Source organism: Raphanus sativus, chromosome 7 (assembly GCF_000801105.2).
Source record: "Raphanus sativus cultivar WK10039 chromosome 7, ASM80110v3, whole genome shotgun sequence".
Classification (NCBI taxonomy): Eukaryota; Viridiplantae; Streptophyta; class Magnoliopsida; order Brassicales; family Brassicaceae; genus Raphanus; species Raphanus sativus.
Genome location: NC_079517.1, coordinates 770,283 through 792,980, shown reverse-complemented (window position 1 = coordinate 792,980; position 22,698 = coordinate 770,283). Strand labels below are relative to the sequence as shown.

The following is a 22,698-nucleotide window of genomic DNA, read 5'->3' as shown; positions in this document are numbered from 1 at the left end:
AATTCTAATGTTTAATCAATTTAAATATTTTTAATAGTATTATTCAATTTTTTTGGTGAATTTTGGGTTAATTGCATTTGAAAACATTTTACTGTTCATTGTCATAAGTTTCACTGGAAACTTTCAGCAGTATTAAACTGTGACTTACAGATTTCTAACATGATCTATTCTACGTAATATCAGGCAAGTCTAAGATCAATAGTTTTCTTACTCTATGTATGTTTTAATTGGTTATTCTTGTTTTTTTTTGCTAAAGAAAAAAAACTTATCACCATTGATATGTATTGGTCATTGATAATTTTATAGCATAGCTTCAAAGCTTGTATATACAACAAAAAACCCAAAAACAATTTTGTCCTTGAACAAACTCAAGACTGTTTTTTATATAAATCTATGATCTATTATTTTGTTTCAGATTTCAGGTATGCTATCTAACATAGGTCTCCAACTTCCATTGCATTCAAGATTATCATCATCAGTATGCAAAATTTGTTTCTCAAGAGTCTGGTACACCATTTCTTGGACCGACCCTCCTTGGAGCAGCTTCTCCAACTCTTGCTTAGTCACAACGATCTTCACTCTCGTAAAACTCACGTTCTTATTGTCATCACCGTCATTGTTGATGTTGCTTTCACCAGTGTCGGCTACATCTTCTCTTAGTAATCTTGCGTCTTCTTCCACCTCAGGATCCGCAAACGTTACTTTCTTAGTCTTTTTCTTGCTCGTTGTTGTAGGGAGAAGATAGTAGAGGCGACCAGAGAGAAGCTTAGCATCGGGAAGAAGATGACAAGTACTGTTGTTGTCAAAGATAGAGTGACCAGAGAATTGTGTAAGGATGTGATGAACAGTAGCGGGTTCTCTGTATTCAAGTACCTTCCCATCGTTTCTCACTATTTTTATCACTTTCTTCTCCATTACTAAACAGTTTCCCATCTTCTTGTTCTTCTTTCTTTTATTTTGTTTCTTTTGTGTGTTTCTGTTGTTTATCTGGAGATCTGTGTTTGTGTATTTATAAGTGTGTTTGGGTTTTCGTTAAAGTTACGTTTAGTGCCATATCATGTGGGTCCTGATTTGATTCTTCCATCTTGTCCTTTTTAATTTTTTAATGGTGGGTGGAGGGGTGTGGTCGGGGTGGTGCATTTTGTTCATTGTTCTATGAATCCTGTACATGCTTTTTTCTTCTTTTTATTGAAAATATGAGCCTGAGTTGGTGGTTCAAGAATACAAGACCGTGGTACTTTATACGACAGCTAATGTAGTGTGTTTAGCAATATGATCCTAAGTTATACTGTTTGATCAAATATCTCATGCAAGGTGTTATCTTTTTTTTCTGCTAAAATTTGGTGCAATTGTTTATGTATTAAATGTATGGATATGTATGTATACTCTTTTTTTGTCAAACATGTATGTATACTCTTCAAGTTCCATTTATATGTATAAAAAGGATGTTAGACAAAAACTCCGTTCTTTATATATCATGTAGAATAGCTGGATTGGCATTTGATATATCGATATAATTATCATGATATTTATACTCTATTAGGCAGTAGCTCTAAAGGTTAAAGTATCAACCATTGAACAATCGTCAATTCATTGTATAGATGATTTTCTTTAATATTTACTGTTATAAGGTCCTCTAAATTCTTAAGTAATATTATTTTCATAGAATTAAGGATTTCGTTTTCCGGGTACATATATAGAATAGTTAAAGCATATCAAGTGATAATTTGTGTGTGTATGTGCGTGTGTACGGTAGAAATGAGAAGTAAATGAGGAACTAGAAGTAAATAAGTAAGTGTACAGTCAACACAAGTTAAAAAAAAGTAAGTGTACAGTCAACACAAGTTAACCATTAGATGATGGAGTGATAATTAATGGGTGGGTATAGAAGAACTATCTGTGGTTCCAATAAAATGTCTGTGCCACAGTGGTTTCACCTTCATCTTATGTATTGTTTCAAGGTCAACGATCGAGTAATTCCAGTATATATATTGTCTAGCGAACATGGACAACAACTAAGAAGTTATTTCAGCATGCGGAATATTTTTCCAAACCGTATGCAAGTAAAAGGTTACAATGTTTTTTTTCTTGACAAACAAAAGTTAAAATGTTCTAGAGAAATAAATTAAAGACAAGAAGATATACATATGTGATCATAGACTTGGAAAATAGTGCGTGTGTTATGGATGTCACTGTCTCTAATTGGCTACCACGCTTATGTCCTAGGAAAATTTCATCAAAGAGCATAAGCGGACCACATTCAATAGCCAAATCAACAGATGATTTGATTTGGTTCACTTTTGACTATTCAACACTTTTTTACAAATCTTTAATTATTTTCAGGGGGTTTGGCTTGGAAATAAAAATCTTGTATTATTTTCATGTTTTCGATTATAGAAGATCATGTGACATCAACTAACACCAAATATATTCCCTAATAAATTAACTACCGTAGGTCGTCAAGTAATTGTTATAGAAGTACACATACTGATACAATAAATTATGTAGAACTGATTTTCGGCAGAAATACAATCTATGACTTAGTAATAAGACAATTAAAGGGAAAATAATTTAACGAACTGCGCACATGAAAGTCAATTGTCACTGTCACGTATATGTTATCCAACTTATAAGATAACAATGTGAATATTTATGGTAAGTTGTAAACGAAATACTAGAAGTTAGCGAATAAACATTACTATAAAAAGACAATCCACGAAGGAAGGTGATATTCCTTTTCCATTATCGTTTGGAAAGTACATGACACTTTTTGTGATCCCGTGGACAAAAATACGCAAGTGACGAAGGCAAAAGGAATTTAGATATCTCGGCGTAAGTTCCCATGCTTTTGGTCGGCTCACGTGCTACGCTCCAGCGAATCTGCTTACGGCACGTTTTGGTCTTCTGTTGGTAGGCACCGTCCAAAGACCTCTTTTTGAGTTGTGTGTTATTGCTTTTGCTTCTAGCAAAACTTTTACTATTTTCTTTCTTCTCCACTTACATTTTGTTCCCCTAAACACGTTTAGATTACTCTAAAACAAGTTTCTTGTAAACATACAAGAAACGAAGCCAGGCAATTTTAAAGTTTGTTTAGGACCAAGATTTTTTCCGTTAAAACATTCCTTTTGTAAGTATCTCTTCAAAAGCTTTAGATAATATTCGAATTTTCATAATTTTCAAAAAAAAGTCATCATAAGTTTTAAAACATATTCACTATCTCAAATATCTTTAAAATAGAAAATTTAAAATAATAAATATTTTAATGTATATCATACATTAAATATTTGAGGTATGGATGTTATTACAAACTAAATATCATACTTTCAGCTTAGAAATTCCAAATATTACAAACTCAATCTCAGAAGGCTTTAAGGTTCTAAAGTAGACCCATCTATATAGTTTACTGTCAAATTAAATATATAATGGGCTAAAAGGTAGGCCCATTTATATCTATCTAATCCATTACCCAAAAATCAGAACTCGCAGTGAGACGAGTGACACACAAAAACAAATTTAATCAACAAAAAAAAAAGAAGAAAGAAGCAAGAAGAAAAAAAATCGATGGCGGGGATACTTGCGAACACTATCCTCCCTCCGAGCCTCTTACCGGTTTCTTCTCCCCGAAGCAGATCAATCCGAAGGACCCCAATCATGGTCAAAGCTTCCTCCGAACCTTCCGATTCAGCTTCGGTCTCCACCAAATCCGGCGACTCCGTAGTATTCACCGCTCCTCCAGGTTTCAAGCCCCCGGAGCCGCAGCGCTTCGCCGTCAAACCCGGAAAGCTCTTCGACGTCTTGGGTGCTTCCATCGGGCTGCTTTTCCGCTTCGGCACCGGCGTTTTCGTCTCTGGGTACTCTGCTTCTTTCGTGTCCGAGGACGAGGTTCCATCTGACCAGTACGCGTTTCGTCTCGGCGGTAAAAGACCTTTTTTTTTTACATTTACTTTTTTTTTTACTCAAAGCTTTCGACTCTATGATTCATTTGTGCTCAGTTCCCCTAAAAGCTTTGGACTTTTTGAGTATATGATTGATTGATGATTGGTAAGTGTAGGGATCACTGTAAAGGAAAGCTCAAAGCTTGGGCCTCGTCCCGAGAAACCCATCGAGATTTACGAGTTTGAAGGGTATGTTTACGCTCTATATAGATATTCAATGTGTGTGTTAATCCATTTTCACTTGATACTGAGTTAATATTTTTCTCCATTTCCGGTATGTGAAGATGTCCCTTCTGTCGCAAGGTAAACTCTCTGTCATTGTCTTTATATGTTTCACCAATTAGCCAACATTCTGATGATTTCCTTCTCCTTATAGCTTTTCCTCTTTTGTTCTCAGTCTCCTTTAGTTAAATATGTGTGTGTCTTTCTTTGTGTTATTCTTCATTGTACTGCAACAAACTTGCGGTAAAGTTTACTGATGTGGAGATTTTTTTTGCAGGTCAGGGAAATGGTTGCAGTGTTGGATCTTGATATTCTATACTATCCTTGTCCAAGAGGAAGTCCTAATTTCCGCCCCAAGGTTAATCAGATGGGTGGCAAACAACAGTTTCCATACATGGTTTGTCTTTCTTCTCTTTTTTTTAACCTTAATGTTTTTTCTATCTATGATCTTGCCTCTTTACTCAGTAAGAAATAAGTTTTTTTTTTAATAGGTTGATCCAAATACTGGAGTGTCCATGTATGAATCAGATGCAATCATCAAGTATCTGGCCGAGAAATATGGTCGGTTTGTCCTTCTGTTTTAGCCCAATCCTTAATGGCTTTTTGACAGTATCATCTTCTTTTCATTTTCCTTACTATATGTTTGGTTAAACTTGTTCAGGAGATGGAACAGTTCCTTTAAGTCTGACACTTGGTCCATTAACGGTTAGTTTCTTTGCACATGTTCCTTTGCTTTAAAATCAAGAGTTAGAAATTAAATTTTGACTTACTTCGATGTTGTAGGCTATAACAGCTGGCTTTGCAATGATTGGTCGTATGGGGAAGGTAAGAAGGAAGTTCTACTATATATTTATAAGATCAAATGTTCCTCTGGGGAAGATTATGCTATCAGCTGAATGATTCACTGTGGATACTATAAAATATAGCAACGGTTTTGTCACGAAATGCTTGAGTTATGTACTATGCAGGGTAACTCGTACACACCAGCAAAACTACCACCTAAGCCACTCGTATTCTGGGCATATGAGGTTTGAACCTTAATTCACTTTTCTTCCATCTTCAGAAAACCAAGATCTTATTTATAACAAACAATCTCTCTGTTTGAATTTTGTCCTGCAGGGTTCTCCGTTTTGCAAGCTTGTACGCGAAGTTCTCGTTGAACTGGAGTTACCACACATTCAACGCAGGTATGGTAAACAACAGCAACAAAAAACTCTTAGTATACACACACCATCTACTGTTCTTGTATATTTATTTGTTTAGAACCAAAGTTATAACGTCTTTCGTTTTGTCTTCACCAGTTGTGCTCGTGGTAGTCCCAAACGGCATGAGTTGCTCAAGAAAGCAGGTCACTTTCAGGTGGGTTAGAGAATACATACACATACATATATATATATATATATATATGCGTATACAATATATATTACATATAGAGAGAGGTGTTAAATGTGTGTGTTTTGTATATAAAACCAGGTGCCTTACTTGGAAGATCCGAACACTGGAGTAAATATGTTTGAGAGTGCAGAGATCGTAGAGTATCTGAAGCAAACTTATGCTGCTTAAAGTTTATCTTCTTTACTCTAAGAGCAAATATAGATATAGATATGTATGTATGTGTAAACAAACTTATGCTGCTTAATTTTAGCTGCTTTTCTGTTGCAATATAAACTCAACTTAGTTATGAGTAAGTGTAGGGGTGTAACGATCAAGAAATGTACTTTTATATAGCCAGATAGATTGTGACATAATCATGCGATGTAAGGAAATAGATTGAAAGAGGGAGTCAGTAGATGGTGAAGAAGTAGTCCTGGTTCGAGTCCGAGTCCTAGTATATAATTACATGGTGCAGCAATGGATCAGTGATGGCTAACTATTAATCTGTTTTTCCCTCAAACGAAAAAACTTCCCTCAGTAAAATTAGAGAGAGAAAGATGAGTTATGTTTCTTTTAAATTAGTCAAGAAATGTTAAATCAGTTCCTCCAGTTTGGTTATCCAAATATGTTTCTAGTTTGCATATTTAGTGTCATGTTAACCAAAGAAATTCGGTTTAGACTCTATGAAATTTTGAAAATGTTACTGTTAACATATCTGCATCTCGTTTTGCAAATAAAGAAAAGAATAAAAAACAAACGAACAAAATTAAGTCAAACAAAAGCTTTCAATAGACTGATTACCTTTGGAAAGAAACCAATTGAAGCAAAAGTTGACCAAAAATTTACATTCAAAATATTCATTTTAAATTTAATGTATTTCTTTTCTTTGGTCAAAAATTTAACATTTGGCAAAAAAAAAATTTACATTCAAAATATTTCTTTTCTTTGGTCAAAAATTTAATGTATTCCTATGTTTGCATTATTGTATTAATTATAATGTCTGAATTTTATTGTATTTCCAAAAAAACTAATTGACTTCCTTCGTGTAAATGTGCAGTCTTAAGTTTACGTGGAAATCTTAGTGTGTATATAAGACTTGTTGGTTGTTGATATATGAAGTACCTTATTTTAAAAACTTCACTTCCTAAATAGTTAAAAAAAATTGAAGATATTTGTTTTCATCCTCTTCATTTTCATCTTTCACTATGGCAGATAGAAGACATAATTTCCATAGGTAAAGTTTTATGATTTTTTTCGTTTTTCTATTTCTTATTTTACAACACTATAAAAATTATAAAAATAAAATCTATCAAATTTGATTATTTTCTCTTGAAATTATGAGTGATATATATTTTCGTTTTGTGGTTATAAGACAACAAAAAGTTTGATATGAATTATTAAAAATGTAGGTTCATGGTTAGAATTTAGCAATTTATGCTTTAATTTTGTCATAAAATCTAAGTTTTTCAAAGATAAATACGTAAAATTGTACATTATTATTTTATTTAGTTAACTTCATGTCTTCCGATTTAAAAAAAAATTTCAAAATAAACATATAGATTTAATATTACATTATGAATAGTACATTACATGACACACCAATTTCTTTTATGTGTTAATGTCTTTGTTAGGAGCGATTGGTCGAATCTTCTTCCTGAACTTTTGAGATTGGTAATGCTTCGTCTCTTTGTGAAAGATATCATTCGGGCTTCCGCAGTCTGTAGATCATGGTATGAATCTAGTGTTTCTTTTCGGATGAACGACCGACATCCATGGTTTATGAAATACTCTTTAACATCGAGTAGAGGGCCTTGTGAGTTGTATGATCCCATGCAGAGGATGACATACCTCACATATTTCCCAGAAATAATAGGCATGTCGGTTCATCACGCAAAAGATGGTTGGTTGCTTATGCACAAAGATGGTTCATCTGAGATATTCTTCTTCAACCCATTTACTCGAAAACTTATAAATCTGCCTAATTGCGAACATTATAACGAATCTGCGGCTTTCACATGTGCACCCACATCTGAAAGTTGTTTGATTTTTGGTATGACAAACATCGACGGAAGCAACGTGGGAATCAACACTCTTAAGTTTGGAGAAACCAAATGGGAGACTATTCATTTTAAGAGTTTTGGATGTGCTTTCACTTCTAACAATAAAATTATTTTTCTGGAAGGTCTCTTTTACTGTCTTGGTTGGTTTAACTGGATACCGGTTTTTGATCCATCCAAACGATCCTTGGTCAACTACATCGTAGAATATGATAGAAGTCTTGCACTTTCAACTAGAACGTACTTTGTAGAGATAAAAGGAGATATCTTCTTCATAAAGATAGATAGTGAAAAGCTACGACTTTTTAGATTGAATCGAGATAAAACTTGGAGTTGGGAAGAAAAAGACAGAATTGAAGAAGTGTCAACGATCTTCGGGGCTACTTGCGGATCTGAATGTAGATCAGACCTTCCAAACTGTTTGAGAAACAAGCTACTTTTATCCAATGCACCTCACCCAATGATCAAAACTTATTTTTTTGATGGAGAAAGGTATCTCACAAATGATTCAGACATTCTGTTTTGGGATAGAAACCCCATTTATCAATGTGTTTGGATTGAGCCTCCCAAACAATGCATAGATTTTATTTGAGTCAAGCATTTGACAAAGATAGCTCTGCAAAAACTTTATTTTTCTGTTGTTTCTGGTTTATTATTACAAAGTTGGTTTGTTTTATTTTATAATGTATTCCAGTTATATTCATGTTTTGCTAAATATATAAAGAAAAAATTGCAAAACAATAATTTACTATTGTTACAGTTGATTATCCAACAAACAATCATAACAATCTTTTTGTTTTTTTTTTTAAACGACTGAATACAAAAACTATGCCTAATAAAGTATATGTACATAAATATATCTACTAAAGGTTATTGCTCTAATATCCGTTTCTTTGTATTATTTGTAAAAAATATCAAATATCTATAAACCCTAAAGATAAACCATTAATCTTATGTTGATGAAAAAAACACTTAATCTTATAGTGCAATATAAATTCTAATAAAATGAATTTTGTAATAACACCAAAAATTAACACTAAATTCTGGAAAACCTTTAAAAAGACAGAAGGTCAAAAAACCTATTAGTCAATGTTCGATTTTTGCTAAGCAACTAAATCGTGAGGGTATTCATAATTAATAACCAGGGCTGTTAATAACTATGATTTTCTTTCTGTTATTTTGGTGAATAATTAATTTTCAAGCTCAAAATATATAATACCGAAATGGGTTATATCATCTACCATTGACTAAAATAAACTTCTACATTCAAAAAAATAAATACTATTTTATTAACTAATGCCACCATTGAGTCAATTGTACATCCAAAAATATCATGAGGTTTAGCAAATCTGACCAACAAGCATGGCTAATAAATAAGTGAAGAAGCGCAAATCTAGTACTCTTATTTCTCAAAAAAAATGTTGTACTCCTTAAATCCTAAAGATAAATAAACATAAACCTATATTCCGATTTAAACAAAAAAAATAAAAAAAATAAACCTTTTTTGTCACGATAGACCTTTTTTTTTTGAGCAATAGACTGCAAGTAAAACTTTGGTTTAGTTCCAAGAACCGGCTTAAATTAATGAACCAGCTGAGGAAAATAGTGAGTGAACCGATGAGGACCGAGTCGAGGTTTGGTAACCAAGTCACACTATAAAACATTGCACTCTTCTCATCTGGAAACTTAGGGTTTGTAACTCTTCGCTTATCGCCGCTAAGCTCTCTCGTCACCTTCAAACCGTCGTTTCTACAGGTTTGTACCTCGTATGTACAACCTTCTTCTGCTTTTCATATTTGTATTGATTGCAGTCTCTTAGAGTAGATTTGTCGGCTAAATTATCTTGAAATGAAACTCTATATTCGCTTCTTAATCTGCTTTGTTTCGATTCGTAATCAGCAGTCGATAATCTAGTTATGTATCTGTTTCTTGAAGAATACAGTCGAATCAGATTGAATTTAAACAAAATTGTTAGTGATTTATGAGTGTGATTAGATTTATACAAAATTTCAATTGATTAATTGTTGTTTTGTATGCACCTAATTGATATGAAGTATGATTTGTCACGGTTTCTGTGTTGTGAAGCAGGATGGATTCTCAGATTAAGCACGCAGTGGTGGTGAAAGTGATGGGCCGTACTGGGTCCAGGGGTCAGGTGACTCAGGTTCGAGTCAAGTTCACAGACTCTGATCGTTACATTATGAGAAACGTCAAGGGGCCCGTGAGAGAAGGCGACATCCTCACCTTGCTCGAGTCTGAGAGAGAAGCCAGGAGACTTCGTTGATTGGCCTTTTTTCTACTGCTAAGTGGAAACAAGAAAACAGAACAATGTCTTACTTGTTTCTCTTTTTGGTTTCTGAGACCGGTTTAGTTTGGTTTGTTGCTTTAAGACAGTTGCTGGATTGATATGGTTATTTGGTATTCAAAGCCTCTTATTTATCTGTTTGTTTTAAACGTTTCTCTGGTTATGTTCTTAATTTGATGACATCCACACTCTACTGGTCTGCTCGCCTGCTTAACCGAGTTTAATTAACCTATCTGCTTCAAACTAGCTTGTCAACCGAAACGTATATTATTATAGTAACCACAATCTTTTGGCTATGATCCGTTTGAAGCCTGACAATGGTTTTAGCCTATGGGTGGACTTCGTCTAGACCTGTAAAGGGGTTAGACATGAAACGGGTCAGTTTGGACTAGCCTTTTAACTTTCCTTACAGAAAATACCCTAGGGGTCCAAGGGTTTGTGGCTGTCGCAACATCACTACTTGTCATTCTTTGTGTATTCCGATAAATGCGAAGAATCCAGATATGTCTTTTGTTTTCAGATGCAATGGCAGAAAATATCATGCCGGGTTAGTGGCAAGAGCCTGATTGAGAAGATTCGGGGTCATAACTCATTTCGTGTACGTAGCTTGCGAAGCTAATTGTTACGTTGTCTACTTGTCTTATTGTTGTTTTGATTTTTTTTTTAATCGGATGTGATTATATAAACAAGCGTATATAATAAGTCATTCATTTTGCTTTGTGCCTTTATTCTGATCAATTACCCAAACTGAGTTAAATTCTCATTCAAGATTTGCCTCTTTAAGAAAAATATATAAAAGTTATTGTTTAGAATCTCAACTAAAAAGTCGCTCATAAATAATATCACAACTATATTACATAAGGCCTTTCTATTTCTAATAAGCTTTTTAGTAATGCATTCTACAGGATTTGTAGATTCCACAAGACTTGTTTATTATGATATGGTTATGCTTAACATATATGTGTGTGGAACTTTTGTAAGGTTATAGAGTTACATCATAAATTACACATGTACATACTACTACCATACAATACAATCTACATTATAAGAATCGGTTCTTCACGTAAACTCTTGGTGTAAATGATTTCCGATAAATAAGTTTTTCATTGATATTTCTTTTGCAGAATCGATGCGTTGTCGTTTCCACAAGTAAGAAGTCCCAAACTCTGCGATCGATATTTTTCATTAACCTTTGGGTTGTTACTTTTTAATATGCCTTTTGTACGATCTATGTATGATAAATGGTATTTAAATCCATAGTAGTTACCATTTTTGTTTTAATTAGGTTTATTCTTAATACAAAATGACAAAAGAAATCCCATCTTACGACAGTGAAATGGCCTCTGGGCAATAATTTTATCCGTAGTTGTAAAAGAATCAAGTACGATAAGAATGTCAATATAACAATTTCTTAATCTTGGCCAGTTAAGTATTACATTAAATATGTTTTTCGAAATCATCGACGTGTAAAAGGAGATCGAGTTAATTATTCAGGGAGATATATAAAGTCTTCCATATTTTTGTTCTCGATGTCACTAAAGGTTTTTAGAATCCTATAAGTTAATGGACACCCATTTTGATATACAAAATGTCTTGGTCATATGTGTTGACTTAAAATCATGAAGTTACCATAAGAATTATGTGCTTATAAACAAAGAGTAATTCTTCGGTTCACTCTTGTGACGAATCTACAGGTTTACCGACCAATAAAAATTCAATTTTTTATATTAAATATCTTTTTAAAAGAAAATAAAATATTTTACCAAACAAAACATAAGAATGAGTCTCATTGGTCACATGAAACCGCATGAGTTTGAAAACAGTAAAAGAAAAGAATGATAAAAGATGATAATTATAGGTACTTATAAGAACAGCAGAAAAAGACAAATACGCTTTCAGTATCAGTTAGATGGTAAGACCGTATTGTTTGAATCGGTTTGTTTTTTCTGATTTGCTTTCTCATATGAAAGATATATGCTTTGATCGACAAAAGTTTTTCTGCACGTTGTATCATTTTTCATTTTTCGATCTTAAGATGCGTTCGACAAAAAAATAGATCTTAAGATATGCGTGTGTATGACTTAAGCTAAGTTCAGGCCCGACCATGAAAAACTAAAAAAAAAATTAAGACGTATTGTATTTTGTATAGAATAAAGTTTGCATTTTACACGAAAAGTAAACTAATAAACAGATGAACTTAGAATTTCTATATGTAATCATTGGCTAACTGCAGAAACTTTTTTTTTTTGAAAAAAAAAAGGTTAAACCCGGATCAACGATGACACAAACCTAACCCCTGGGTGAAGGTACAGCTCACGAATAGATCCTCTCCTGGGCATTTAAATGAACCGAAAGTAATAGTTCATATACGTGTGGCCGATGGGATTTGAACCCGGGTTCGCCTTATTGGATTTTTTAAATCTCTCAAGCGCCACTAGGCCACCACCACCGGTTTTAACTGCAAAAACTTTTAAGTCTATGTACTGAAATCTAAAAATGAACTATTGGAATCTCTATATACATAAGATATATTTCAAAAAAAACTCTATATACATTCAGCTCGTGAAATGATAAAGAAAAAGGACAATGATTGGGAAAAGGGATCAAATACGTACTTTTAAAAACAATTTTATTATATATTTCTGATATATTCATACACTGGAATTTTAGTTAAATTTTTGTGTCTGGACATTATACCATTTCAGCATTATGATATTATATGAGTATGATAACTAAGACATTAGTGAAATAACCCACATTAGTTAATCTGTAATACTCGTTTTGTTTTATTGTAAATTGGACCATATTGTCAATCATTCTAATAAATCATATTAATTAATCCAATTAGTAAGTTTTATAAAGTACATTAAATATGCTGCTATTGCTTTTTTTAACTTGGACTATGTGAGGTCAATCCTATAGTCCAAACTAAAAACACAGTCAACAAATAGATGGTCATATTTCTTTAAATAGTTCCAGTTATGACCATCATATTTATTTTAGTAAAAATATTACCATAGAATAAACCTTAAAATTAATGACTCATTAGTTCTCACTAATTTATTTTCCTACTATGAAAGATACATAATTGACATGTATATGACTATTGGTTCTTTAGATTTGTCCGAATCTTACAACCACGATAGATAATAGAGAAAGCTTGGCCCCTAACATCTCTCTCTCTCTCTTCAACTTAGAAAAGCCCTATAAATAGATGTCTTGGTTGCCTTTGGTATCCCACACCACTACAAGCATCTCTCTTTCCCTAAGCTCACTTTAAAACCCAGTTATAAAGAAAGAGAAACCTTTACAAAAGAAAAATGGAGCATATGGGAACTAGAGTGATAGAGCCATTGAGAGTGGGAGGAGTGGTCGGAGATGTTCTTGATAATTTCACTCCAACAATTAGAATGAACGTGAGTTACAACAAGAAGCAAGTCTCCAACGGCCATGAGCTTTTCCCTTCAGCTGTCTCCTCCAAGCCTAGGGTTGAGATCCATGATGGTGATCTCAGATCTTTCTTCACCCTGGTATGTAAACATATGTTTAAATTATTTTATAATTATCAATAATGTTGGGATTGCTGGTTGTTTATTTCTAATATCTTGTGCCAAAACGTATCTCTCACTATCTTTTCATCTCATAAGTCATTTATTTTCTGACTCCATGAAGAAAAAGAGAGCGTCTGATCAATAATCTTATATATTGTACCTTTTTGTAAAATAGTAAGATGTTGTTATGTACTTTTATCATTTTTTTTCTTTTTTTCATTGACGGTAATAGAAACTATATTGCAAAACAGGTGATGACAGACCCTGATGTTCCAAATCCTAGTGACCCCTTTCTAAAAGAACACCTGCATTGGTGCGTTCAAGTTTTTCTTGTCGTTTCATGTCATGTATTTCATTTGAATTATTAATAACCTTTTACATTAATTTTGTATAAACTTGAGCTGAGTTGGTCAAAGTCTCTTCCATCACAGCACTAAATAATTGCATGTAAATGTTTCAACAGGCTCGTCATGAACATCCCCGGCACAACAGATGCTACATTTGGTACGGGCTCTTCATGAATTATGTGATTTAAAATAGTTTACAATTAAAAGTTTATTTTGGTAAAAACTTAGAATACAGGATATATCCAAATAAGTATTAAAGATAATTGAATTGAAATTGTAGGAAAAGAGGTAGTGAGCTATGAGTTGCCAAAGCCGAACATAGGGATACACAGGTACGTGTTTGTTCTATTCAGGCAGAAGCAAAGACGTGTTATGTTGCCAAGCAATATTCTTTCAAGGGATCAGTTCAACACTCGCGAATTTGCGATCGAGAATGATCTTGGTCTCCCTGTCGCGGCTGTCTTCTTCAACGCCCAGAGAGAAACCGCATCTCGCAGACGTTAATTACGTCTATATCCATCAAATGCATAAAAATTAATAGCATGTTTATCTCTGTTCTCCATGTTTATTTCTGTTCTAAAGTCCCGTATCTTGAATAAAATATGATATTCGTATATATAATTCATACTAAATCCTTATATATCTCTTGATAGGTTACATCATCGAATTAATCTCATTATGAATATGAATGATACATGAAACAGGAAAACAAATTGTAAACGAGCAAAAATAGTTATGGTCAAAGTGACAAGACCTTTGTGACCACCTAGAATAGAACGCTCCTTCTCACTCGGCGATTCGAAGATTATCAATTATCATTATGTCCATCTTTCTCACATGTTCAGTATTTGGTGTGTTTTTTTTGACAAAACAGTATTTGGTGTTATGTTACGTTACGGCTCCCTAAATGCTATTACTCCTAGCTAGTACACGAAACTTGTCTATCCTTTGAGAAAATGTATGTATATATATAGTGAATAAATCGAGTTTTCTACTACAGTAGCTTTTCTTTCAGTGTGATAATATTTAATTTACTGGGTATATTTCTAACGAACGCCCATGGTATAAGGGAATAACTTTTTATCATGAATTTGGAAAATCATATTTCATTGCAACTGATCGAATCTCATAGCACGACGGCGACAACACTACTATAAATTTTAAATCATAAAAATGCTTATATTAATAATTTTTGCATATTCCACCTAAATAAATTAGTCAGTATTGTACTTATATCAACAACAAATTACATTCCACATTCAATGTTCAGCAAAAAAGAATATTAAAATGGATTGGCCATTTTGGTGTACGGCATGGATGATAGATCCCCATGTTGGAGGGATGCAAGTGGGAAGTTTTATTATTTTCAACGGTAAACTCTTGAGTTCCAAAAAAAAATAAAAAATTCAACGGTAAACTCAAGAAAGGTAACGTGTCGCTGTTAGAGTGGTTAGCGGCTAGGACTGTTACACTTATCCTCAACCCTTAGGACTAGTACTTCTCTACTTGTATATCTATCAAATCAACAAATTCTAGCAAAATATTACTAATTTTTTTGGATGATACACATAGTATGATCATCTTTGTTCGGATGATTAAGGGCAATGATCGAATTTGGTTATTAAATCTCTATTTTGTAAGAAATTAATTAGCATAAGTACATTTAGCTAAGAGCTGAAAAGGATAAGGGTTACCTACCCATGTGTGTTATACCTCGGTCTCATTCAATGATTGCTTGGACGACTTTAGAAACTAAGAGGTATACAGAATACCTACGTTGGCAAATGGATTCACTACCAAATCAAGGGCATGCAAAGACTTTAGGATTTGCCTGAAAAAGAGACTGTGAACTATGCATAGGCATAGAGTATTAGGGTTTCAGTAAGACATAATGTGCCTGTGTTGTGTTTAGCCACTTATGGTTATTTTCATAGCTAGATCTTTTTCCAGAAATAAAAACACCTTTTAATAGTATGTTATAAACTTATAATGACTGGCCCTCTTTGTTATTATTTTGAGTTCTACACGTGCTCTGCTCCATCCCTGGGTTTACTCAAAATTTGCTACATCCTAATTTTCATTGCCAAAAATTATGTCAGTGTGTATGAATCGTTTTTGAACTACGCTTATGGATCATAATCTAAAAAATGTTAGCATTTGTTTTTTATTAGAACATACAAATACGTGTTCATGCCAATCAGACATCAGCACACGCATAAATCTATCTCGATCGAGGGATCAGTTTCTACTACACCGCAAGCAAAATAATTGGCCATCACTGGATTTGGTTTTTTTTTTCAAACAGCCATCGTTCAATATAAAGACCCAATATTTAGTAAAATATTTTACGTACACATAAAAATCACATCATTCAAATCGCACATTAAAGAAATTAAATACCTATATCTACGGGTATACGAGTACATCGCGAAATCTTCTATTTCACCGGTACGAAACTGTAAACCTAGTGATTAACCAGCAGTGCAAATTATTAGCCGCCATACTTCGGTTCAGAACGAATGTCTCGAGGACAAACCAACATGTAATAACCTTAAAATTAAAAGAGACGACCTGTCATGTTTCATGTCATAAGAAATTAAGGAAAAAGAGACATACTAACCCTTGGACCAAATCCACTGGTTCTTCGTATAAAGGCCTAATTATAATCTTTTTAAGCAATTAGGGTTTTCTATTATATGAAGGCTGTCTAAATTTGATTGGTTGACGTGTCGTTGAGGAGAACTTTACGTGCCAGGCCCCTCCTTTAAGAATCACGTGTGTATGATATATCCTCGTATAATTTCTGATTTGATTCTTTCGAATGTGCTTCATATAAGATCACAAGAAGTAAACAACAGAATGTGAAAGTACATGATGTCAAATGGGAGATGCCGTTTTGTAAATAAATAAATAGTAAGTAATACATGTCTGAGTAAGTTTAATGGAGTATATATCTTGGATGTTATTTTTCAAAAAAAAAAAATCTTGGATGTGACTAATTAACAAAATCGAATTACATATTAATATTTTTATAAATCAATAGAAGCGCTAATAGATTAGAAGTTCTATTCTATTAAATGTAAAGATAAAACATGATCTATTAATAAATAATATATCTAACTAAGTAATTCATTTATTTAATAAACTATTATATCAAATTAAATTAAATTAATATTAAATATAAATATGATTATAAAAAGTTTAAATATAAAAATTAATTTTTTAAAAACAAATTGAAACAAAAAATATACATGCTTTCTGAAAACTTAAGCAACATCGTTTTTTATTAAAAAGAAAATCATTAAATTGTTGGAGCTTCTTCTGCAATGCTTTTGCACTGCTAGCTGCAGAACAGCATGTATCTCTTTCTTTTTGTAACTCTATTTAGATTTACTTTCCTTTGTGAGGTGCTGTATGTTTAAAGGTTCGAAAATAAACTTACTGTTGTATGCAATCTGCAAAGACTTTCGTTTTGAAGAGACAACTTGCCAATAAAAATAAAAGTCACAATAAACTTGTCTTTGGGGAGAGTTAAAAGGTTAAGGAAGAGGCCATAAAACAGCAGTGACACGTTCGCTATTCACAATCTTGGTTATGATTTACACAAACGATTTAGTACGGAAGTTTCTGTTAATAATACAGATTTGAGATCATTGTGTACGCTAAGTATATTGTTTGGTCCCAGTTTACCAATGTATAACAGTTAACAACACGGTGTGAATGTGATCCACACAAAACCATCAAACTACGTTTCGGGCCGGACCGGGTATGTAATTTTCCAAATCCAAAAGCCTAATCTTTGTTTCCTCATGTATAAATTTCGCAGGCCATAATTCATAGGAGAGTATTCTCGTTCATTTATCTCATTGATGTATAAAAATTGCCACCAACGAAACTGACCCGGTAGAAGCCTAAACCGGAAGAAGAATAGTGATGTGTAATAGTAAAGGTTCGGTGTATTGGGCAATGGCAGCTTTGAGAAGTCGGTATGTAGTATTCAAAGTTACTGTGAACAATCACATGGTTAAAACTATTTTTTACAGCGCATAACTTGAATAATGTAGCTTTCACCAACTGGTTCAAGATATGACGACAAGAGATCAATATTATTGGTGTACTCTTGACCACAGATAAATGCAATCGATTTACTCAATTAAAATTTGTAAGATTGTTAATTTATTATATTATAGTTGTGACAAAACGAAAAGCCAGCTTAGCAAATTAGAAGTTTTGGTTTCATTCGGTTTAGTACGACACTTGTTGGAAAAGCGAACCGAAATGACGTAGGAGACTCAAGGACGAAAACAAAAAGGTTTGTTTAGATGGAAAGGAAAAGTAAAAGTTAAGTGGAGGTTAGTTCCATATACATTCTAGACACATGTGATCTCTTAGTAGAGCTTTTGACTAATTAAACTCAACCGACTATAAGCTACTTAGCGAAATGTCTCGAAGTAGGATTTTTAATTTATTTATTGTCATTGCATGTAAAATGGGGGCTCTACTGATTATGCATTTTTTTGTGGATGCATTGCTTATCAAGGGAACACATCTGTTCCCCCATTGCTACGTTACTATCAAATCTACCGAAAATGCCGTTTGGTTAAACCATAAGATATTGTTTGCTTTTCTATATCAGTAAGTACAACTATCTGTTTAGTTTTTTTTTTGACAAACAAATATCTGTTAGTTGCACATTTCAATCAATATTCTTGCTTAGATTGAAGATGGTCTTACTGAGTTTTTTTCTGTGCACGGTCTTGCTGAATTTAAAGCTTAAAGAGTAATTCGACTAAAACAGTACTACATAAGCATAAAACATAACTAAATGACATAACCAAGATTACATAGATTAACAATGATACTTTATTCTTAGCAGTTCTAACAAATAATGTATACATTATAATTAATTAGAACATTCACTGATATATTTTTCTTTTGAAAGATTGATTCACTGATATTTTTGAATGCATGCATACCTTTTCTACCCTACTGATCATGGCTTTACTCTACCGCAAGAGAATTATATTCTAACCAAAAAAATGTTTATATTTTTCAGGATCCTTAACTGGATTTTCACGCTTAATCGATACTCAGATCGTCTCATGAACTTTTATCCCACCATTTTCCAAAATTCCAAGTAACTAAAACATTCCTACAACGTACTAGATTTTCATTCTACGGTTTACATTGAATTTTTGTAACCAATGGTCGACAATTGCGCTTGTGTGTGTAGAGTTGTGCAAATTGGTTTTGTAGTATTCTCCGTTTCTAAAAATTATAAGCTGTTAGAACATTTTCATTTACGACATCTAACAAAAATAACATAAAAATGAATAGTTATCCATCCTAAATGTTAAAGCTCTACTCGAGCAAATATCAAATAAGAAATCAAATTTTTTTTGAATGAAATTCTAATCATTTACATTTGACTTGATTTTATTTTTGTTATTTTATAACTATCCAATAAAGATGATCTTAGCATACGAGAGTTTTGGTTTGATAAAATTAAATTGTTTGGGGTAAACAAAGGAAACAGAGAGAAGTTTGCATGTGAGAAGTAAAGAGGATGTGGAAAGATGACGCTTGGCACGAGGGAGCAACCACTTATTACCAAATGTTATTCTTCAATTCACCTTCTTTAAATTCTCTTGATATGCTGCCGAAACCGAAAGAAGAAAAGTGAATTAATTATAAAAAACTTCTTTGCTTTGATTCTTTGTCTTCTTCTTCATTCTTTATATCTTCTTCTCAGAAGAGAGAACTGAGACAGAGAGAGAAATGGGAGATAGAGATGCTGATGGGAAGTGTAAAATCGTGTCTGCATGTTCCTCAGCAAAACTCTTTCTCTTTATGGTTCCTCTTGTTGTCGTTTCTGGTTTCATCTTTGTAAATATTGGTCCTATAAATCCAACATCTTTCTTAACATCTCTGTCCACTAATCAGATATCTCCTCCACTTCCTTCTTATCAATCTCTGCCTCCGGCGCCGGCACCATCTCTGTCACCACCAACATCATCTTTATCGACTAAAGTGGGATCTATTCAGGTTAGAGAAATCACTTAGGAATTAGGATTATCAAAATTATTCCTTTCTTGTTTCTCCATCTTCCCATCTTTGCATGTCTTTTCTTTTTATTCTTTGCCTTTTTATATTTATTTATTTATTTTCGAATTTTACACTCTTGCCAACAAATATTTATTTTAAATTTTATGTTTCAGAGTCCGTGGTCAAACTACAGAAAACTGTTTAAAAGTATTTTGTTTAACTGTAAATTTTAATTGTTTTTTTTACTGAGGATGAGGAAACGGGTCGGCAAAACCAAATTAATGAACAAAGACTATCGAGAAATGTTTAATCAACAAAACGTCAGTGAAATTGTGTGTTTTTATATTTTTATATGTGAATAATAATCTAGTAACTAAATATATTGAAACAGGGTTACTACAATCGGACAATTCAATTGAACCCTATCAACATTGCTTCATCGAGTAGTAACGTCACCTCTACGGCATCATTGAAACCGATGAAGAAAAGAGTTATAAGCAATTTAGAGAAAACTGAATTCGAACTACAGAAGGCTCGAGTCGCCATCAAAGCCGCTTCGATGAACGATCCCGTGGACGACCCGGACTATGTACCTCTTGGCCCGATGTATTGGAATGCTAAGGTCTTTCATCGGTAAGTAAAATGTAGTACTACTACTAATCTCTTTTGCCATGTTTTAATTATGTTGGGTTTCTTTTAATTAATGGTTAGTATTCTGTTTGAAGTTCCAAAACATTTGGGTTCACTTAGCATTTATCTGAATTTAATTAATAGTTAAACGGATTGGAAACGTGATTTATTGTCTGCTAATTAAGAATTTATTTGAATTAATTAAATTCCAAGCCAAACGTGTTGGAGATGTGAATATTCACAATTAACGCCTAGGAAATTTCCAGTATTGAATTCGAATATTACGCTATAAATTTCTACTAATTTCTTGCTATTAAAAGGAAAAGAAAAAAAAAACTTAAATAAATGTGCATAAATTGTTATTCATGTAATGTAGAGAACGGTATGGTACGCATGATCAGGGCGCTAAAATTTTTTTCCCATCATATTTGTATTGGATTGGTTAGGAGCTACTTGGAAATGGAGAAACAATTCAAGATATTTGTGTACAAAGAAGGCGAGCCACCGTTGTTCCACGATGGTCCATGCAAAAGCATATACTCTATGGAAGGAAACTTCATCTATGAGATGGAAACAGACACACGTTTCCGTACCAATAATCCAGAAAAGGCCCACGCCTTCTATTTACCCCTCAGCGTTGTCAAGATGGTAAGATATGTGTATGAACGTGACTCTCACGATTTCAGCCCCATCCGAAAAACCGTCAGGGATTACATTGATCTTGTGGGCGATAAGTACCCGTACTGGAACCGCAGCATTGGAGCTGACCATTTCATGCTTTCTTGCCACGACTGGGTACGCTACTAGCGTTACAAATATTTATATATATTACTTGTTTAGCTTCTTTGGTTAGTTTATGACTGCTATAATCTTGAAACTTCTTTTTGGTGTAGGGTCCTGAGGCAAGCTTTTCTCATCCACATCTAGGAGAAAACTCTATCCGAGCTCTATGCAATGCCAACACGTCGGAGAGATTCAAACCGAGAAAAGATGTCTCCATACCTGAGATCAACCTACTAACGGGTTCCTTAAAAGGACTAGTCGGTGGCCCATCACCTTCTAGCCGTCCGATCCTTGCCTTCTTCGCAGGAGGTGTACACGGACCGGTAAGGCCGGTCTTGCTCCAACATTGGGAGAACAAAGATAATGACATTAGGGTACACAAATATCTTCCTAAAGGAACGTCTTATTCGGACATGATGCGGAACAGTAAATTCTGCATATGTCCGAGTGGTTACGAGGTTGCTAGCCCTAGGATCGTCGAGGCGCTTTACTCGGGATGTGTTCCGGTTTTGATAAACTCAGGGTACGTCCCTCCTTTCAGCGACGTGTTGAATTGGGCGTCGTTTTCGGTTATCGTTTCCGTGGAGGAAATACCAAATTTGAAAACGATCTTGACGTCAATATCTCCTAGACAGTATCTAAGGATGTACCGAAGAGTGTTGAAGGTAAGACGACATTTTGAGGTGAACTCTCCGGCTAAGAGGTTTGATGTGTTTCACATGATTCTTCATTCAATTTGGGTAAGGAGATTGAACGTGAGGATCCGTGAGGTATAAGTTTACGAGTGGGTTTGTAGCTTTTTGTTTGTTTGTGGTGTGATATTAAAATAATAAAAATTGCCAGGTGAATTAGATTCTGTATAAATGTTTTCATGTCAAATAGTCTTTAGTATTTTTTTCTTCATTAATTATTTAATAAAAAAACCTGTTTTCCTTATTTATTAGTTATAATTCTTTTGCAAATAATCAAGCGTCAATAGGAAAATTTGAAGAAAAATCTAGTTGAAAATTAGGTGAAATTTTGGTGTTTTATTTATTATGCTGGGCAATTAATTATACTGTTTACATAAGTTTGGGCTCAGCTCAATTCACCTTTAGATGGGCCAAAACGAGTAGCAATATGTCCATGAACAACCACTTGTGGCAGCTTCGTTATTTCTAAGTTCACTCGAGGGCTTTTACAGTTTTACGTCGTTAACGTATTCGTGAACGACTACATCTTTTTGAGCCTCGGGAGTGGGAATCTTGACGACGACGGGGCATCAGCAGCAAATGACTAAGGCGATGGTGAACAATCTTTTGTTTTTATCAGTCTCCTTCTCTGCCTGTACTTCTATATTGTTTTGTCGGATTCTTGAAATAGGAACTTATGTAATAGTTGCGAATTATTTGTTATGATTTTATAGGGATTCACGCGTTGGGTCTGATGTTTTGATCAGTCTGAGACACG

General features: G+C 33.7%; 6 protein-coding genes across 10 annotated transcripts; 5 read left to right on the top strand and 1 right to left on the bottom strand.

Annotated features, from left to right (window-relative positions):
* Window positions 1-273: 273 nt before the first annotated feature.
* Window positions 274-992, bottom strand: LOC108816429 (uncharacterized). Its single transcript, XM_018589000.2, has one exon. The coding sequence runs from the start codon at window positions 931-933 to the stop codon at window positions 412-414; it is 522 nt and encodes a 173-aa protein (XP_018444502.1). The 5' UTR covers window positions 934-992; the 3' UTR covers window positions 274-411.
* A 2,516-nt stretch (window positions 993-3,508) lies between these two features.
* On the top strand, window positions 3,509-5,838 carry LOC108818202 (uncharacterized). The gene is made up of 11 exons (XM_018591100.2): window positions 3,509-3,916; window positions 4,052-4,124; window positions 4,220-4,238; window positions 4,435-4,554; window positions 4,649-4,718; window positions 4,819-4,862; window positions 4,941-4,982; window positions 5,126-5,185; window positions 5,277-5,344; window positions 5,459-5,516; window positions 5,631-5,838. The coding sequence occupies exons 1-11, from the start codon at window positions 3,562-3,564 to the stop codon at window positions 5,718-5,720; spliced, it is 999 nt and encodes a 332-aa protein (XP_018446602.1). The 5' UTR covers window positions 3,509-3,561; the 3' UTR covers window positions 5,721-5,838.
* A 1,283-nt stretch (window positions 5,839-7,121) lies between these two features.
* Window positions 7,122-8,180, top strand: LOC130497753 (F-box/kelch-repeat protein At1g57790-like). Its single transcript, XM_056990863.1, has one exon. The coding sequence runs from the start codon at window positions 7,122-7,124 to the stop codon at window positions 8,178-8,180; it is 1,059 nt and encodes a 352-aa protein (XP_056846843.1).
* A 1,022-nt stretch (window positions 8,181-9,202) lies between these two features.
* Window positions 9,203-10,027, top strand: LOC108818204 (40S ribosomal protein S28-1). 3 transcript variants are annotated; one of them, XM_056990966.1, is made up of 2 exons: window positions 9,203-9,343; window positions 9,677-10,027. In XM_056990966.1, the coding sequence occupies exon 2, from the start codon at window positions 9,678-9,680 to the stop codon at window positions 9,870-9,872; it is 195 nt and encodes a 64-aa protein (XP_056846946.1). In that variant the 5' UTR covers window positions 9,203-9,343; window position 9,677; the 3' UTR covers window positions 9,873-10,027. The 3 variants fall into 3 exon arrangements, with proteins under 3 accessions (XP_056846946.1, XP_056846947.1, XP_056846948.1); XM_056990967.1 differs by having other exon boundaries at window positions 9,257-9,343; window positions 9,674-10,027; XM_056990968.1 differs by having other exon boundaries at window positions 9,268-9,354.
* Window positions 10,028-13,194: 3,167 nt separating this feature from the next.
* Window positions 13,195-14,367, top strand: LOC108818203 (protein TERMINAL FLOWER 1). Its single transcript, XM_018591101.2, has 4 exons — window positions 13,195-13,423; window positions 13,696-13,757; window positions 13,908-13,948; window positions 14,072-14,367. The coding sequence occupies exons 1-4, from the start codon at window positions 13,214-13,216 to the stop codon at window positions 14,293-14,295; spliced, it is 537 nt and encodes a 178-aa protein (XP_018446603.1). The 5' UTR covers window positions 13,195-13,213; the 3' UTR covers window positions 14,296-14,367.
* A 5,024-nt stretch (window positions 14,368-19,391) lies between these two features.
* On the top strand, window positions 19,392-22,189 carry LOC108817138 (probable glycosyltransferase At5g03795). Of its 3 annotated transcripts, XM_056990604.1 has the most exons (5): window positions 19,392-19,644; window positions 19,735-19,836; window positions 20,228-20,469; window positions 20,913-21,261; window positions 21,360-22,189. In XM_056990604.1, exons 1-5 carry the CDS (start codon window positions 19,570-19,572, stop codon window positions 22,023-22,025), a joined length of 1,434 nt encoding a protein of 477 aa, XP_056846584.1. In that variant the 5' UTR covers window positions 19,392-19,569; the 3' UTR covers window positions 22,026-22,189. The 3 variants fall into 3 exon arrangements, with proteins under 3 accessions (XP_056846584.1, XP_018445249.1, XP_018445251.1); XM_018589747.2 differs by having other exon boundaries at window positions 19,395-19,836; XM_018589749.2 differs by lacking the exons at window positions 19,392-19,644; window positions 19,735-19,836 and adding an exon at window positions 19,892-20,156.
* Window positions 22,190-22,698: the final 509 nt, after the last annotated feature.

What these genes read in the sequence shown, in the direction of transcription:
- LOC108817138 (XM_018589747.2), top strand. Translation starts at nt 19,570, where the DNA reads ATGGGAGATAGAGATGCTGATGGGAAGTGTAAAATCGTGTCTGCATGT. An exon ending in AATGCTAAGGTCTTTCATCG is followed by an intron (nt 20,470 to 20,912) that starts GTAAGTAAAATG and finishes TGGATTGGTTAG; the next exon opens with GAGCTACTTGGAAATGGAGA. An exon ending in TGCTTTCTTGCCACGACTGG is followed by an intron (nt 21,262 to 21,359) that starts GTACGCTACTAG and finishes TTTTTGGTGTAG; the next exon opens with GGTCCTGAGGCAAGCTTTTC.
- LOC130497753 (XM_056990863.1), top strand. Translation starts at nt 7,122, where the DNA reads ATGACACACCAATTTCTTTTATGTGTTAATGTCTTTGTTAGGAGCGAT.
- LOC108818202 (XM_018591100.2), top strand. Translation starts at nt 3,562, where the DNA reads ATGGCGGGGATACTTGCGAACACTATCCTCCCTCCGAGCCTCTTACCG. An exon ending in AACAACAGTTTCCATACATG is followed by an intron (nt 4,555 to 4,648) that starts GTTTGTCTTTCT and finishes TTTTTTTAATAG; the next exon opens with GTTGATCCAAATACTGGAGT. An exon ending in TTACCACACATTCAACGCAG is followed by an intron (nt 5,345 to 5,458) that starts GTATGGTAAACA and finishes TGTCTTCACCAG; the next exon opens with TTGTGCTCGTGGTAGTCCCA.
- LOC108818204 (XM_056990966.1), top strand. Translation starts at nt 9,678, where the DNA reads ATGGATTCTCAGATTAAGCACGCAGTGGTGGTGAAAGTGATGGGCCGT.
- LOC108816429 (XM_018589000.2), bottom strand. Translation starts at nt 933, where the DNA reads ATGGGAAACTGTTTAGTAATGGAGAAGAAAGTGATAAAAATAGTGAGA.
- LOC108818203 (XM_018591101.2), top strand. Translation starts at nt 13,214, where the DNA reads ATGGAGCATATGGGAACTAGAGTGATAGAGCCATTGAGAGTGGGAGGA. An exon ending in CTAAAAGAACACCTGCATTG is followed by an intron (nt 13,758 to 13,907) that starts GTGCGTTCAAGT and finishes ATGTTTCAACAG; the next exon opens with GCTCGTCATGAACATCCCCG. An exon ending in CACAACAGATGCTACATTTG is followed by an intron (nt 13,949 to 14,071) that starts GTACGGGCTCTT and finishes TTGAAATTGTAG; the next exon opens with GAAAAGAGGTAGTGAGCTAT.